This window comes from Lissotriton vulgaris, chromosome 7, assembly GCF_964263255.1.
Source record: "Lissotriton vulgaris chromosome 7, aLisVul1.2, whole genome shotgun sequence".
In the NCBI taxonomy this organism is placed as follows: Eukaryota; Metazoa; Chordata; class Amphibia; order Caudata; family Salamandridae; genus Lissotriton; species Lissotriton vulgaris.
In genome coordinates this window covers 935,555,131-935,573,314 of record NC_141695.1, presented here as the reverse complement: position 1 = coordinate 935,573,314, position 18,184 = coordinate 935,555,131, and the positions used below count along the sequence as shown (strand labels likewise).

The 18,184-nt window shown below is 41.7% G+C and overlaps 1 protein-coding gene across 1 annotated transcript in view; it reads right to left on the bottom strand.

Annotated features, from left to right (window-relative positions):
• LOC147702705 (uncharacterized) overlaps positions 1-18,184 on the bottom strand; it is a 139,716-nt gene that overhangs the window by 59,238 nt on the left and 62,294 nt on the right. The window contains exon 4 of the mRNA XM_086928821.1: positions 17,846-17,891. Coding sequence (XP_086784947.1) covers positions 17,846-17,891 — 46 coding nt within the window. The remainder of the gene's footprint in view (positions 1-17,845; positions 17,892-18,184) is intronic.

The following is an 18,184-nucleotide window of genomic DNA, read 5'->3' as shown; positions in this document are numbered from 1 at the left end:
CTGACCATGTCATGAGTGATGTAATATGTGACGTCATCAGCAGTGCATTGCACGCGCAAGTTATAGTGAGTCCAACTAACTATAACGTGGAATTTCATTGGTTTTATGTCAGTAAAATTTCCAGCTAACTATAACATGTGTCAAACCTATGGTTTTTTCAGTGAATTTCATAGGTTTTTTAAATGCTACTTCCTAACTATAACGTGTGTAAAACCTATGGTTTTTTCTGTGAATTTCATTGGTTTTTAAAATGCTAATTCAGAAAAATGTCGTGTATGCAACCTATACTTTTGGCAATAAAGTTCTGGCAATATTTTTTTCGAAAACAAGCCGTTTTCTTCACTGTTCAAGTTGCATAGAGACTCCTTGTAAAGCAATACAGAATTCGAAAGTCTGTACCTTGCCTTTTTTTAAACACATTAAAATTTGTCTGTAAATAAAAATAGCCTTACTAAACTTTCGTGCGCGACCCGGTGTGCGCACTCTCGGCAACAGTTGTCAATAAAATGGATATCGCATTTCCAGGCTTTCGTGCGCGACCGAGTGCGCGCACCGGCCTATATATTTCGTAAAAACCTTGCGATTTGAACTTATTGAATTTCTTCATACACCCCTCAAAGAACTTATAGTACGTCAAAGAGACTGTACCTAGACTTCTTTTTTATTCTTATGAAACTTTTCAGTAAATGGAGCCGAATGTCTTTTTAAACTTTCGTGCGTTACCGGATGTACACACCTTAGTATTTTTTTTAGAAATATAAAACGTTTCATACTTTAACAATTGTGTGCTTAAATCCAGCTCAGAAGATATACAAAATCAGGATGGTAGTTGGTTCAACCCGGACCGTTTATTAGAGGTAGATCGTCCGACTCCACCGGAGGACACCCCTAATAAAAAGGACATAAATATAAAATGCGGACTAGCCGCTGTATCGTGCTAGCAAACTATAACATATAAATCGTTAGAAAAAACAAAAGGAATCGAGCAAAATCAGTAGGCCACTGATGAGATCTTTTTTTGACCTCGCTAAAATAGAAAAATTAGGAACAACCCCTCATGAGAAATATGAAACTAGTGAGAGGAACCGAGCTCGACGCCATGATGGCTGCAAGACAGCTCGGCTCCGCCGCCCACCCCACCCAAAAAAACGACAAATATTATAAAGATACACAACACACCAGCAAAGTAACAGGGTAAAACGTTTTATTAAATAACTATTTACATGGCAGCCTACTGCAACATGAAAACAACACTTTCAATTGGTTCTTAATAGTTTCAATTCTGGAATTTACACGCAGCACTCCACCCACTTCCCTCACTATCTTTTCTACTCTCAAGAGAGAACAACGTCCTACATCTTTCGGAAGACTTTGGTGAAATGGCTACCGTATCTCATTCATCTCCCGAATCTGACCAAAATGATCGACTACCTTTAATAAGAAAAAATAAATCTTTCATCTGGCAATTTTTCACTTATCCTGAAGATCAAAAGAAAGTGAATGCACCAAAAGTAACCTGCACAATATGTGACTTGGTTCTCTCAAGAAGAAATCCAGCAAAAAAATATTCCTTTTCCATACATACCATGGTGCGGCATGTCAAACAAGTGCACCCTCTGCAATTTGCAGAGGCAATGACAAGAGCCCTGGCCACGCTATTACCATTAGAGGTGGCCAGCACATCTTCTGATCGACGACCTGCATCTCCATCGAGTGCAGAGATGGACTTCAGATATTTAACTATATATGGTCTATAACCTATGGTTTTTTCAGTGATTTTCTTTGGTTTTTTAATAGCAAATATCAAAAGCTTTTTTGTGGAAAATGACTAAAATTAGGTATACATAAGCGGCGTTCATTTATGCTCACCACAGCCATTGTTAAAAGTAAAGTGAAAGTCGCGAAACAGCGGCAACGCCATCTAGTCCCTTTTAGGCCCCATCATGCACGTAAGTAACAGCCATTTTCTGTGTCATGGCCTCTCTGCCCACTACCAATAGCCTATGATTGTTCGAAATTGGTTCTCTTTGGGTCATTCTCTGTTCACAAATAAGCATAAAGTCGCAATACTCTGTTTAGTTTTTGCAGATAGTGAAGGATAGGTAGTGCACACTTTTGTCCCCTTTGTAACCCGTCAGGCCTATCTCTGCCCCGTTTGTTGGTAGTTGGTTCAACCCGGACCGTTTATTAGAGGTAGATCGTCCGACTCCACCGGAGGACCCCCCTAATAAAAAGGACATATATATAAAATGCGGACTATCCGCTGTATCGTGCTAGCAAACTATAACATATAAATCGTTAGAAAAAACATGAAACTAGAGAGAGGAACCGAGCTCGACGCCATGATAGCTGCAAGACAGCTCGGCTCCGCCGCCCACCCCGCCCAAAATAACGACAAACACTATGCAAATATTATAAATATATACAACACACCAGCAAAGTAACAGGATAAAATGTTTTATTAAATAACTATTTACATGGCAGCCTACCGCAACATGAAAACAACACTTCTAATTGCTTCTTAGTAGTTTCAATTCTGAAATTGAACACCCAGTACATCCAGAGGTCATGTCCGACAAGTTGTGTGGGGGGATGCCTTGCTAATGCCGCCACCCCCACCACCTTCTGTAGGAAGGACTCTGGATATGCTTGGTCCCTGAGAGGCTTCGATGTCCCTGCCTTGCACAAATGTCATAAGTTCTGGATGTTGAGAGCCATACTTCAGGGTCCGACAAGTTGTGTGGGGGGATGCCTTGCTAATGCCGCCACCCCCACCACCTTCTGTAGGAAGGACTCTGGATATACTTGGTCCCTGAGAGGCTTCGATGTCCCTGCCTTGCACAAATGTCATAAGTTCTGAATGTTGAGTGCCATACTTCAGGGTCCAAGAAACGCGGACTCGGAGGGGGCGCTTGGCTCCTGCCCCCTCCCCAAGTCTTGTTCCCCTGGTATGGCCTGAGATCGCCCCCGACATAGGCGGCCGGCTCCCGGGGTCAGGCGGAACTTCTTGCCTTTTGATGCCTCTTCCATTCTGGACCTTGTCCCACAATCCGTTTGACCTGAAGACACGTCCTGCGGTGCCCTGGTCCGACCATCACATATACCTGCGCCAGGAGACGGCGTGGGGTGCACTGGAAGGGAGAGGCGGCACGAACAAGCCTCTCCCACCTCACCAGGTGGAGGTTTCTTAGCTACACCCCAGGGCTTCACTCGGCCAGCTGAGTTCCGCCTGCTCCTGCGGCACAGTGCCTCGCTCGGCCAGCTGAATTACGCCTGCTCTTGCTATTACACCGTCTCACCCGCCATCCGGCTGAATTGCACCCACTCTTCCGATACAGCAACAGGCGGCTGCCACGGAGCTCAGGAAATGGCGGTCGGCTCCACAGACTTGGGCCTGGCCTGCAAGGATGGCTCTGGGCAACCCTGGAACTCGGACGCTTGACTGCTAGGGCATGAGCCCCATTCCCAAAAGCGTCCCCTCAGCCTTGAAGATTCTACAAGAGTCACCGAGGCCCCCGACTCCTGCAGACTTCCGGTGGGGAGCGACTGCCATGATTGCTCGCGGAATGGCCACGACGTAGCCACGGGGTGCTCTCATGCTGACGCCAGCTTCAGTCTGAAACATCCAGAAACACTTTAGACTACCAATTCGATCAGTTCCGGTGGAGCCCCAACGACGTATCGCGTTGTTGCGTAATCCGTCATATGATGCGCCGCGTTAACGCACCCGGAAGTGCTCCGGTGCGCGAGGCGCGAAGCGCAGCTTCCCGGAAGCAATGTGGAGCGCGTAACGTAAGCATTTACATTTCAGTTGGTTCTCCCTCACAATAGTTTCAATGTCACATAAAAGTCACCCATCACCCACTGCCATCTCTGGCTGTTTCCATGGTAACACCTCATTCTGCACCTGGCTGAAGGCAAAGGTCAAAAGTTCATATCTCAACGTTCTACAGCAAAGTAACAACACTGTTTTCCCTCCAGAAACACCTGCCAATCCACAGCTCTGTTACATGTCTTTTTTTTTCACACCCAATAGTACTTTTCGTTTAACATAAACATTAACATGCAACGTACTGTTCAATCTCCACTTCTTACAATCAACCAATCATTTTTATTTTTTAAACCACACCCAGCCTCTTCCTTTTTCTTTATTTAGAATTTTAACTTCTAACTACCATTCCACTTCCAGAACCGATCGGAGGACGACTACAAATCCCTTGAAAATGAAGGTCTGGCTAATAGGACACAGTTATATTCACTGGAGTGAAAAATATGCAGTAAGCAGACGAATTTGCAACCTCAGCTTACCAAATGTACACATAACATGGATTTCCAAAAGAGGATTGAAATGTCACCAATTGATTCCATTGGTGAAAACTTTTATGCATCTCCCAGAACCAGACCTTATAATTGTGCACTGTGGTGGGAACGATCTAGGCACAATCACTGGGGTAGGTCTGGAAATGCTTCTAAAAGACACCTTTCGACAATTGATGACACTTTTTCCTCGATCTGCCTTGGTATATTCCAATATATGCCAAAGACATAAATGGAATTGGTCCAATCAACATTGTGCACAATTTGAGAAAGCAAGGAGACACGTAAATAAATCTGTTTCTGCGTTCCTCAGAGATTATAGCATGGGTTCTATTTACCACAACAACTTGCGATACCACATGCAAGACGTCTATAGGAGAGACGGTGTTCATTTCACGAATGAGGGAAACAGAATCTTCCTCTGCAACATCAGGCTCTGCATCGGTACTTACTTATAAATGCAGAATACACTCAATTAACACAAGGGCTCTTTTCAGAGCCACCTTATATCTAAGCACTCAAACTTCTGATTTATCTCCATTTTCATACTCTTGTAAAAAGGTGTGCGCGACCGAGTGCGCGCACCACGCAACTTTAAAAAAAAAAATATATATATATTTTCGCCTTTAAGGGCCTTACTGCACACCCTGAGAAAACCTACGCAGCAAAACAATCTCTACCTTCTCCCCTTTCCATATTCCAACGCTTTGAAATCAACAATATATTTACTCGCAATGACAAAATGGCGGTCAACACTTCCTGATTTCCTTCGAATCGAACGTTAACAGACGTCACGCAGCAAAATTCCGCTCGCGCGCGCAGCCGTTTGGGTGCGCGCTTGTGTGCGCGCGTATAGATATATAATTGACTTTAACTTTAATTTCCTCAGCAACTACTGAACGGATTTACACCATTCCAAAAAAAGCGTAATCTGCGAGCCGGACTGTACAGTTTTGCCAAATTTCTTATAAATCCATTCACCCGTTCGACCTGTAGCCGAGTCTAAAGGTCCTATGGAAAATAACATGGAGAAAACACGTTTTGGGACCCCCCTTTTATCTAAGCCCCCACTTGACCAATCCCCCCCAAACTTTTAGGGAAGGAGCGCAGCGGACCGAGCCATCTTCTTTGAGAAATTCGCTAAGATTCTTCAACCAGGGCCAAAGTTATTCCAAATAGAATGTTGAGGATTTCCTATGGAAACTAGGTCCTAACTATAACTACCTACTGGCGACCGCCAGTAGGTAATATACATACATATATAAACATATATAATCTGTATATCTATATAAATACAAATATAAATGCATGCATACATATACATATATGCATACAGATGCATGTTATTTACATGAAAGTTTAAAAAACACTAATAAAAGCAAAGCTAAAAAGCCATCTTATTACAAACAGAATGGCTTTAACTTAAACGAGGGCGAGATCTATTTTCAATGCTTGTTTACTTTGGTTCCATCAAGAAGGCATTCAGATGTGTCACACATTTGCCATAAATTCTGAATGTTAGCACTCTCGTTGCTCATTAGATCACTGTAGTAAAGCTACTGCTCACCAGGGAAGTCTGCTGCTGGTATTCAAAGTGCATGTTTCAGTCTGCATGTCAGAATTTTTATAATGAAATAGAAGCGGATTTGAGAAGTCACTCAAAATGATCCCTAATTTTTCTTTCTGAAGCACTAATCATACTTTCTATGGCAAAATGAACCCCCTCATTTTGTTCCTTTTTAAATTAAATGTTTTCAGACTTACCACTTCATTCCAATCAAGATGGCTTCTGGTGTGCCATACTTTTGTCATAAGTAAGACTGTTAGCGCTCTAGTTGTTCTTTAGAACACTCTGGGACATTCTGTCATTGGGCTACATCTGGGTGATATTTGAGCTACATGTAGGCTCTTTTGTCTCTGGTGGCCATCTTGGGAGACTGTATGTCAGAATTTTTTTATGAAATTGAAGAGGATTTGAGAAGTCACTCAAAATGTGCCCTAATTTTTCTTTCTGCAGCACTAATCATACTTTCTATGGCAAAATATACCCCCTCATTTTGTTCCTTTTTAATTTAAATGTTTTAAGAGTTACCACTTAATTCCAATCAAGATGGTTTCAGGTGTGCCATACCTTTGTAATAAGTAGGACTGTTAGCGCTCTAGTTGTTCTTTAGAACACTCTGGGACATTCTGTCATTGGGCTACATCTGGGTGATATTTGGGTTACATTTGGGCTCTTTTGTCTCTGGTGGCCATCTTGGGAGACTGCATGTCAGAATTTTTTAATGAAATAGAAGAGGATTTGAGAAGTCACTCAAAATGTGCGCTACTTTTTCTTTCTGCAGCACTAATTATACTTTCTATGGCATAATATACCCCCTCATTTTGTTCCTTTTTAAATTAAATGTTTTAAGAGTTACCACTTTATTCCCATCACGATGGCTTCAGGTGTGCTATACCTTTGTGATAAGTAGGACTGTTAGCGCTCTAGTTGTTCTTTAGAACACTCTAGGAGGCTGCAGTAGAAAACAAAGGAATCAACTGACAGTCTCTGCCCTTGTTGGATGTACATGTTTTACTGAGAATGTCAGACTTCATTCTCACATGACTGAGAAAGATAATGTGAATTTACAGAAAATATGCTTTCAGTTTAGCTTATAGATCCCCTTCCAAACCACTGTGGAAAAATCATGAGATATTAGTTTTCTTTCAAACATTTATTTTATTTTATTTATTTTATTTATATGCTTATTTCGCGCCTGAATCAGCCCCGAAGGGGTATCTCCGCGCGTGGCTTCTGAGCAGGTATCATGGAGCTACCAAGGACATATGGCTACTGCGATTGCGGGGGAAGACATTAGTCTTGGGAAAAAAGATATGTTTTTAACTTCCTTCTAAAGGACAGATGGTTGGACAGATGGTTGGATGATTCATGATATCACAGCAGAAGGCTTTTTCACATGGTAAAATCACCTTAGAACACACCACAATTCCTAAAATGAGTATGGTACCATCAACAAATGATTTATAATGTAACTAAAGTCCTAAAATCCTCTATTAACTACAATGCTTTTTAAGGAGGTGCTATCATGTATATTGGTCCCAAGATGGCTGCCAACACTTCTTGGATGAAGTGCTGACAGCCAATCAGATCAGATGTGTGGTTAGGCTCCGCCCAGATATATATATTTTTTTAACCTAAATTACTCAAAATCCACTGGAGCACATATCTTGAGACATAGCAAAGGCACATCGGGCTACCAGTCCCTACAATTTTGCAAAGTTTTGTGGACATCCATTCAGCCGTTCGGGCTAAAAGTGAGTCCAACCGCCCTATGGATATTAACATGGGGAAAACACGTTTTGGGACCCCCTTTTATCTCGGCCCCCGCTTGACGAATCCCCCCCAAACTTTCAGGGAAGGAGCGGAGCGCGGCGAGGCAAATTTAAGGAAAATTACAGGCAGATTCCTCAACCTGCGCCAAAGTTATTCCCAATAGAATGTTGTGGATTTCCTATAGAAAACAATCCTAACTATAACTATATATATAATAATATATTTCACACTATCCCTCCTTGTAGAACAAAGAGGCACACCGACTCATGCTGAATTTCTGCATTTCATTTATTAATGGAATAAGCACGAAGGCAGTACGGCGTCCTTTCCCAACGTTTCTGCTTTCACAAGCCTTGATCACGGGAGGAGTCTCTGGCTTTTGAATGACCCACGTGGTTCTTTATTCACACTGCAGGCCGTATTCTATTGCAGAGTGCGCAGGGGGAAAAAGAGACTTTTCACGTTTGAAAATGAAGGGCATAAATATGCGTGTAATCTTCATCCTTGCTTGTCAATCCCCCAGCGCTAAAACACAGTCAGCCACAAAGCACTGTTCGTTTTTCATATTTTCCATTTGTGGAAATGCAAATTCAGCTCACAGCTTTAGAAGTTCTTTCCATCAGCTCCCAACTCGACACGACCTGGAAACCTTTTCTCAGGGAGCAAGCAGGTCCGATTTTAACCAATTAGTTGCACACACGAATTGCCTCGCAAACTAAATCGGAACCTTGAAGGGCGGCCAGTGAGTCTGTCATGAGGCTCCGATGTGTGTGCATATAATAATATATATATATATATTATATATATATATATATATATATATATATATAAATAGTTTAAAATAGTAAGTCTTCAATATTTTAACATATAAAATTTATATAATGTAAATCAAATAAATGTAGGTAACATTTTATACTGTATAGATTGATTGATATTAATCTTTATTCGATTATACATTAGAATCATAAAAGATAAAAACATTTAAAAAGCAACATGTAAAAATATAAAAAAAACATTGTTATACACAACCCAATACAATTAATTCAAATTGGACAATTCATGAACGTATGAGAGCCTTATAAAATCGACAGCCCAACCTAGCATCAACATCATTATTACTAGGCACACATTATTTCATTCCAATGTAAGACACCGTTTAGGTAACCAATAACTCCCAACATCCCCACCTGATCCGGTCATTTGAACCTTACATTGACTTAATACTGATTCTGCGTTCCTCATCAGCACACTATGAACATTGATGTCATGTTTACTGAACTCGAGCTGTTTTGATCGCATTATGTTTTTTCTATGTATATGGGCTCACTTTTATGCTTGTTGGTTTTATTGATTTCAATGATGAATACCTACGCCATTACACTTTTTCATATTGCGCTTCAATATAACTTTATTAACGCACTAGTGTTTATTATCGCATGAATCCAATACACCCGCGTCACATGACAAGTGCATCCCGCGTCCCTCGCGTCCCCATTGGTAGTTACTCCGGTCAGGTTATCGCTTGCAGTCCGTCTTTCTATTTTTTAACTTGCGCGTAAACTAACTTCCTGAATGCCATCATTCACGAGAAGAGTAGAGACACGGCTTGTTCCAGTGCGATGTAAGTCGTTGTAGTCAGTTTACCTGCATCGTTATAGACCTTGTGTGCTTTTAGCATGTCGTAGTGATTATTTTAAACTGACGCTCGCCTGTAAATTTTTGTATTCCCGCTTGTCTCGTATTTGACCATATTAGTTTGTGCATGATAGCCACCGCACTACGCCCCTCCCGAGCACATTGATTGTATTCATTTAAACGATTCACTAAACCAACAGAGTTATTCACTGCCTGATAAGTTTGCACCTATTCATTCACGCGATTAGTTTCGGCTAGGTTTTCACATTATTCACGTTGGGCATGAACTTAGTATTTATTGTTGTCACTCATTGTCTAGTGGAGTATGTTATCAGGTCCTGTTTCATTTCTTTACAGACCCCTGACGAAGGGTCCTGCTTTGTTGACCCGAAATGCATTGGGTGATGCAAGATGATTATTATGCCTGCATATGATGTTGAATTTGAACGTGGAACTAAATCAAGTTCTTTGATTGGATTACAAATATTGAACTGAATAAAGTTGAACTTTGTGAAGAAACCTGGGAGTTTCATGATATATTGTGCGCACATTTTGGTGGGCAGGTGACCCTCCCCACATCACGTTTTGATACTTAAAGGCACAGCCAGACGACGTGCGACAAATGAAGCACCAAATTTAAAAAGATTTAACCATTTGAATAAGTGAAGAGCAAACAGAGTGCACGGGGATAACACTTATTTCTCTAAGGGCATGTATGTCAGCAACATGTGCACCCATGCACAATTGAGGGTTGCAACAGGGTATCAAAGTTACACCCTGTCCCCCTTGCAAATTCGTTAATTTTACCAAATCGGTATTTACCGATTCGGTAATTGACATTGATTCCTATGCACCTCAAGGCCCACAGGAATCAATGGCAATTACCGAATCGGTAAATACCGATTCGGTAATTACCGAATCATTCAGATTCGGTCATTTCAAAAGTGAAATTACCTACATACCATTTACCTACTCTTAAATACCGAATCGGTATGATTCGGTATTTAAGAGTAGGTAAATCGAGATTACCTACATCTGGCCCTTAGTGGTTTCCCCTGCTGTGCCATATCTGACAAAGGCATTTACATCTGTATGTAGAGATCTAAGAATATTAATCAAATGGTCTGACAGTCCCATTACCCCAAGAATATCCCAAAGCTTAGACCTGCTTACCCAATCAAATGCACAACTGAGTTCCATGAATGCAAGGAAAATGGATCCCGGCTTCGCCCCAACATATTTTCCTATGCTAAGGTAAAGGTTGCTTAATTCAGACACTCTGTTCATCACCACCCCCTTTTCTGAATCAAGGTAAAGGTTCAGGCATTGTTCTATGGTGGCCATCCCTTCCCTAAAACCAAATTGGGCAGGGCAGATGATATCATTGGCCTGAGCCCAAGCTTCCACTCGGTGAAGGACGATATGCCCTACCACCTTTACCACCAAGCTTAGCAAAGAAATTGGTCTATAGCAGGATGCATCCTGCTGATTCCCCTTCTTGAATACAGGAACTTTAGTAGCTGATTCCAAGTCAGCAGTAGACCTAGTTGGGTCACAGCGTTAAGAACATTAGTCAGAACTGAAGCTCAGAGGTGAGGTTCAGCCTTATAAAGGTCCATAGGTATTCCAGCTGGCCCAGGTGCTTTTATTGAACAGGCTATCCATGATTGCATCATATACCTCCTCATACTCAAACCTGATATCAAGTGGGGACAGATTATCAACATCACCCTGGTTAGAGAGGAGGTCTTTATCCAGGGCGTACACCTTTTGATAAAGGGCAATCCAGAGGGCTGGAGGAGCCTCTGTCATCTTAAGAAAAGGAATAAGAAATTGTAGTCGAAATCTAAGTGCATGTTAGGAACTTCACCATATGCTTGCCTGGACAACATCAATATTGTAAGCCAAAGTCCCATGTGCACTAAGCGAGGAAAAAAAGGGGGTGGGGGAAGAAGTAAAGAAAGAACATACTAAGTTTCGTGCTTTAATATTAATGCAGATGTGAGAAGTTGGCCTGATATATGATGTCCACTATTCTAGTGGGCACCTTGCACCAGTCCAATCGACCCTTATTGATGGTAGGTTGTAAAGTCAACCTTATAGAAAGCTATCCTAGTGGTAGCTGTGGAGAGCAGCCTTCAGGCTAAGACTTAGAGGCAAGTTAAGCTAGTTGTTTTACCAATTATAATCTCTTGAATGATCAAATGAAAGCACACCACACAAGGTATATATCAAATATATGTATTTATTCTAAACACAACCCCTCTGGACTCTTTATGGTGTCAGAGGTAAAAGTACAATACAAGGAACTTAATTAGCATACAATAAGTTGCACAGTATACGTTATGCCCTAGGGGCCTCACAATCCATATACTAAAATAGTGGTATAAGAACCACGGGAGTCGTGTGCAGTGTCTTCTACACAAAGCTGCAGGTTACCATTGACTTTCTATGGAGAACGAACAAGTTACAATTTTACAGTTTAAGGACACTTCTAGGATAACTACGATGGAACCCTTTTAGACTAGGACACTTCGAGAGTCACGGGAGTACCAGAGTACTCGTGTTACCTCACCCAGGGAAGCCGGGTGCATAGGTGTCTTTTGGTGTCGAGTTTTGTAGTCGATTCCAATGGAGAGCTGCGAAGAAGTGCTGCAGGCGACCAGAGGAAAATTGTCCGGGGGGATCCAAGGGTGGATCAGAGACGTGAAGAACCTGAAAGCAGAGGAGACAGAGTCTGGGTCACTAGCCAGTGACCAGGATGGCGATAGGAAGATGCCAGCCGATGTTGGGTGATTTCAGGTAAAAAGGTGAAGCTTGTCTCTTCAGCCACGAGGACCAGGAGGTGTCGACGACAACCAGGAGCTGGATTCGCGCTGGCCCATAAAGGATCTAGTTGACTGCGGTGTCGGTATTCAGATTGGACGGAACAAGCCTTGGCAAACACAATCAACGCAGGATGTTCAGATGGGCTTCGGTGCAAACCAGCAAGGTCTGAGGAACTCCTCCTTTGGAGATGAGTGGGGACAAGCCTGGAGCAACTAGGAAAGCTAAAGAAAGTAAAATTGGTCTTCGTGGGGGCTCACTAGCCAATGGACTAGGAACCACAAAGACGCATCGAGCTGAAATGTACAAAGTGGGCCCATGGGACACTCGTGGAGTGTGGTCCTCTGAGCTTCGGTGCAAAAGGTGCTCGGGCAGGGGCTTCAAATACTCCAATGCACAACTTCAGGCTACATCTGGAAGTAGGTGCAGTAGCAGAAATTGCAGGATGTCCAGGAGTTCCGGTCCCACGTCTCTCATGTCTGCCACAGGTCTCGGCTTTGCTGGGAGCACAGGTCAGCATCAGAGATGTCTGGAAGTTTGTGTTCTGTGTCACAGATTCTTCAGGATCCGGCTGGAGCCTCAAAAATGCAGACCGGCAAAGATTCTGTTGGTGCCTGTTTGGACAGGGTGGTCACTCCTTGACTACAAGGGAGATTTCTTCCATCTTCCAGACAAAATGGAATGTCGGAAGCTCCTGCAATTATGTATCAGAGTTTCGTCCAGGGTAATCTAAAGTCCTAAGGACTGGGGTTCTATACTTATAGCAAGTTTAGGGGTCAGACTAACTTTAAGGTCCCTCCTATGGGTTGACCTGGGGAGGGGGTGGTTACACCCCTTCCCCTTTGTCCAGTTTTGTTCCAGAGCTGGGGCTGAACTGGGAAATGCATGGAGCACCTTGTGTGCCCCAGGCAGTGTCTGAAAAGTATTCACTGGATGCAACCCACCCTGCCCCAATACAATAAAGCCTGTCTGGGGATGTGCTAGCACCTCCCTGGACAGGAAACCTATTGTCCAGGCCTCCCCCGCCTGAGTTTCGTCCAGCAGCAGGAGGGCAGACTCGTGCCTGTGGCAGCAGCATCCATTTTGTGATGCTGGGGCTCTGTTTAACTTTAACCGGGTTTACCAGTAACTACATGTCTTTTCCCTCTAGAAAGGTGGAATGCTGCCCCCCCGGCAGAACTGGCGGCGGGGGTAGTATTCCAAAGTGTTTGACACCTTACACGACATGTTTTGATAAAGCCAAACCAAAGTTATCATTAACCGCAAGGATTATAATGCACTTAAGAGTATATGGTATGGCTATATCATAGAACAGCTATAAGGAGATGGTTCTGAAAGCTGCAGAGGGGCTCAGCTCATGCTAGGGCACCCCCTCACACAAAATCAAGCACTCTGCCTCCAGGATTGTCAAGGTCTGCCATAGGAGTGACTTATAGGTTACTATGTGTCTATATATAAGGTACATAGAGATATATTAAATCTAAGTAAGGGGTGATTACACCACCTTACCCGGGCTGTAAGTACAGACCTGTGGTGTTAGTTTGGAAGGCTAACCAGGGGTGGCACAATACATGCTGCAGCCCCTGGTAGGCCTAGGGTGCACCTATGCCCTGGGTACCTAGGGTACCATATACAGGGGCTCACAATTGTGACCCAGTAACCAATCTGGTATGTACCTAAAGTACATGGTATCAATTTAGAGAGAGAACAGCTAGGCTGTGGGCCTGATTAGCAAGGCCACAGCCATACCAAAGTCAAAAAAACAGTGAAACACAGCAAAAAGTAAGGGTAACCATAGGAAATAGGCCCTACTCTCCTACAGCGGAGATCCCCAAACCCACCCAACCTAGGGGGTGATTACGATGGTGGTGAGTCCACCACCAACAGGCTGTCAGTGGCCACCATTGTGAGGCAGCACCGCATGGTGCCTGCCATGTAGTGCAGGGAAATGCAAAACTTGCAATTTTTCCATTGTGGTGGGTACTGCAGCCAGCAGCATCCACCGCAATGGAAAACATAGCATGGCGGGCGCATTGTAATGCCATATGTGGGACTGCCACCTTATAGGCGGGTGGTCCCCATCACCAGGACAATGGCAGATGGACAGAAGTCTGTCCGCCATTGTAATCAGGCCCATAGTATCATGAATTAATATATTGGTCATAAACTCAGAGTCACCATCCACATGTAAAGTAAAGCAGAGGTGGCAGGCAGATTTTGCCCTACAAATAATTGTAATGAGGAGAATATACTAATGTATACAAATGAAACGTGTTTCATTCAACAGCAAAAACAGATTATTACATTTTACGTTTCTTTAATGAATTTATTGCATGCCTCCTAGATTATACAGATATGGGATAACAGAATGTGCTGAGTATTCAAGATGCTTAATGGTAAGAACTGACTTTGCCCACCTAGCTTGGAAATTACCTGTGGTAGCAGCCTATTTTTTGTCAATTGTTGAGGTTTTAGTCCAAATGTTTCATCATGAAATAAGCACCTACTTGATGATAACACTACTAGGCTATTTACTTGACAACCCTGGCAATGTTAGACATTATACTGTACTTGCATTACCTTTAGTAAAACACAGGGTAGCAATGCATTGAGGATTGAGGCCTGCTTCCTAAAATTAAAGAGTGGACCGAGGACTTGATATATTGCAACAGCAGTATAGAAGCAGACCACCCTCCTACCCAATGACATAGGGTCACCTCTTCATGATTATCCCACAAACCAAGCAGATGAATCCCAAATGTGCCCCTGTATCCTCAAATCAATTCATTTCAGTTAAAGGACATTCCTGATGGAATGCAAATAGTAGGGAATATCTTGGTAATTCTGTTTTAGTAAAACTGTCATGTCGCAATTTCATATGCTTATTAAAAAATGTTTATATATGAGATGATGCTCCTGCAGAGTCATGAATAATCAACCTGATTAAATTACTGTTGGATGCTATTGGTAAAAGCATAAATAACATTTTAAAACAAGCATTGGCAATGCCAATAGGTCTCACATTTGCAAGAGTTGGAGCTATTGGTGTGGTAAACAACAATGTATTTTACCTATGTGTTTTAGTTTGGAGTTGATGTATGTGCTGTGGAGTGGAATTATGTGGGTTGGATTGGGCTTGTTAGTTATGGAATTGTGTGGTGTGGAGTGGATTTGTGTAGTGGAATTATGTGGCATGTGGTAAGATAGGGGTGAGAGATGCACAGAATAGATAGCCCATATCAGGATGTGTAAATGCCAATATATACTGATGTCAAGATATGCTGTCGTCAAGATACACCAACATTAAGGTATGCCGATGTCAAGATAGGCTGGCATCAAAATATGCCAATATCAAGATATGCCGTTGTCAAGATATGCCAACTTCAGCATACAGCAACATTAGAATATGCTAATCTTAAAGTCTGAAAAGGTTGCAGTGCTAATGCATGCGTGTCACCTATCTTTAATCACCATTAGGTACATATTTATATTTGCATATTATACACATGCATGGGAAATAGTCTAACGGATGGAGGTGGATGTTGGAAGAACAGTGTGTGGGTGGACCTATGAAAGGAGTTGGATGTTTGAAGGACAGTGGAGGGTAGATGGACAGATGGACGGAGGTGGTTGTTGAAAGGACAGTTAGAGGGTGGATGCAGAAGCGGGCGAATGGATGGATAATAAAGGCTGCAAATTGTAGCATAAAGCGGTTGTGTATGCGTGTGTCTCAATATATTAATCATTGGGAAAGGGAAAGCCAATTTGACACTCTTTTGCTGCACCTCAGCATGAACGGCCTCTGTTTCAAATCTATGTGCTATTCCGAGTTATCGCCACTGTGTCTTTAGCTAGTTAGTCCATACCCACAATAGTGTGTACAATATACATAAGATCCTGAGAGGCAAAGGTACTTATGACGTATTGATCCAATAAGTACAGCTTGCTTCTCTAGAATCTTAGGGAACTACCACTGGCCTGCTGGCTCTGTGGACTCCTTTCTGTAGGGAGCAAAGATGTGCACTGTGTGTGCACATATTGCACTGTGAAATGCCAGTCAGTCTTCAAGTTCTTCTGACCCATGACATGGGCCTGGAAAACCACTGCAGAAGCCTAACTGCTGTTCTGTCACTTGCTAAGCATCTACGAGCATTCCGCCAAAGTGCTCAGGAACAAAGCAGCATAACTTCACAAATGTATAGAGAAAGGTACAAAAACAAGAGGGGTGAATTAGACACAAAAATAAATATATAATAAAAAATGGGAACATATACAAACAGCAAGGATGTGTGAGGAGGCTGGCAGTTGAGTGTTAGAAAAAAGTCAAGTAAAGTAGAAAAGAAAGAAGGCGTGACAATGGAAAATTGGAAAAGATGGGCAGAACAGTAAAAGAGATAGAGTGCTCAAGTACTGCAAAAACATTCTATATGTCCACAATCTTTAGTCACATCTTTATCATGGAAAAAGACCCGCTGATATTTGCTGGGTGCCCAACAGTATATTCGGTGTTAATGATTGAAATTAAGTGACATAAAAGTACAGACTATGTTTAAGGTTATTTGAATTACTCATTCACTTATTTTGTAATGTTAATGTGATGAACTTAATAGAAGTGCATGCCCTTTCCTACTGATCATAAGACAGAGTATTCATTTTGTGGAATGACTGGATTTTGTAGAGAATACTTTTCATGATCCTATCAATTACTAAAAATGAGTATATGTATTGGGTAGAATTGTGAAAAAACCTGAACAGACATTTACAAAACTTGACAGGCTGTGACAATTAAAGCCTCCACAGGATGACAGTAATTATGCACGTGATCCCCTGAGATGAGGATGAGTTTTTCTTAATTATAAAAGAGGTGCACCAATGTGACAATTTTACATATACCTCATGGAAAACATCAAAATCAAATGTATTGGCCTCTCACACATCTAAAAAATGTATATCAATATTAACAGATGTTCAGTCACTCTGAATGGGCAGTATTGATATATAGTTGTCATTCATTATGATGGTAATTAAATTCATAAGGTTAAACTGCCCCTGGTTGAGACAAACCAGAAAGACTGCTTTAGACAATCGATTTGGCGATAGCAATAATGTAAAGAGTGAAATCTATTAGACATGGTGATAGAGAATAAGTATTGTTTAAATTCCCTTCCTGCTATTCAAATATCAAATGTTGAAGTTAAATATTCAAAATTATATTGACAATTTCTGCAATTGTCTAATAAAATATGCAATCTTTTTAAGGTAAAAGTAAGGATATGGGAATGGTAAGTCTACAATTCACATAGACCAAGTTGCTAAAATTGTTTTGGGATTTACAGGGTTTTGTTGAGAATTCACACTTTCTGCAAATGTTTAAGGAAAGTTGTCTCTCCAGCATAAGCTTGTTAATGAGAATGCTTGAACACAATAACACTTTGAAACTAAACTTAATTCTTACTGGACACACAAAGTTTCCATGGTCATATGAAAGATATCATGTAATAATGCAGACACTAGAAATTATGGCAGAAAATGGCTCAACAGTCCAGACTTTAAACTTAATGTTAGGAAAACATTAAACTTTATCGTAGATTTTGTTCACTTTGGTACTCTTCCACCCCTATCCATGAAGAATATTAACCACACATGACAAGATAGTGAGCCGAACAGTAGAAGTGAGTGAATGGACATAGGATATGAAAGAAAACAGAGCCACTGGATATCATTCTTTACCTCGTCGGTCTCCTGGGCAGATAGAGTTGCAGTTTGGAATGGATATCTAAAAGGAAATAAAGATTTAATTAGTAATAGGTCACAAGCCTCCAGCATCTAAATTTAGCAGTGAAAGGATAAACCTTTTAAATAACTCAATGTAATAAACTCTGTTTCTTAATATGAAACAAAAATACACCACCAAAGAAGTGACCCATTTAATACTGACTCAACTTCCTCCCTATCAGTAAGAAACTGCTTCTAGCTTCATACATATATACTTTCTGGAATATAAACTTGATATAAATGGAAACTAAACATATGTGAATACATTGTAAAGCTACTGATTCTGATAACACA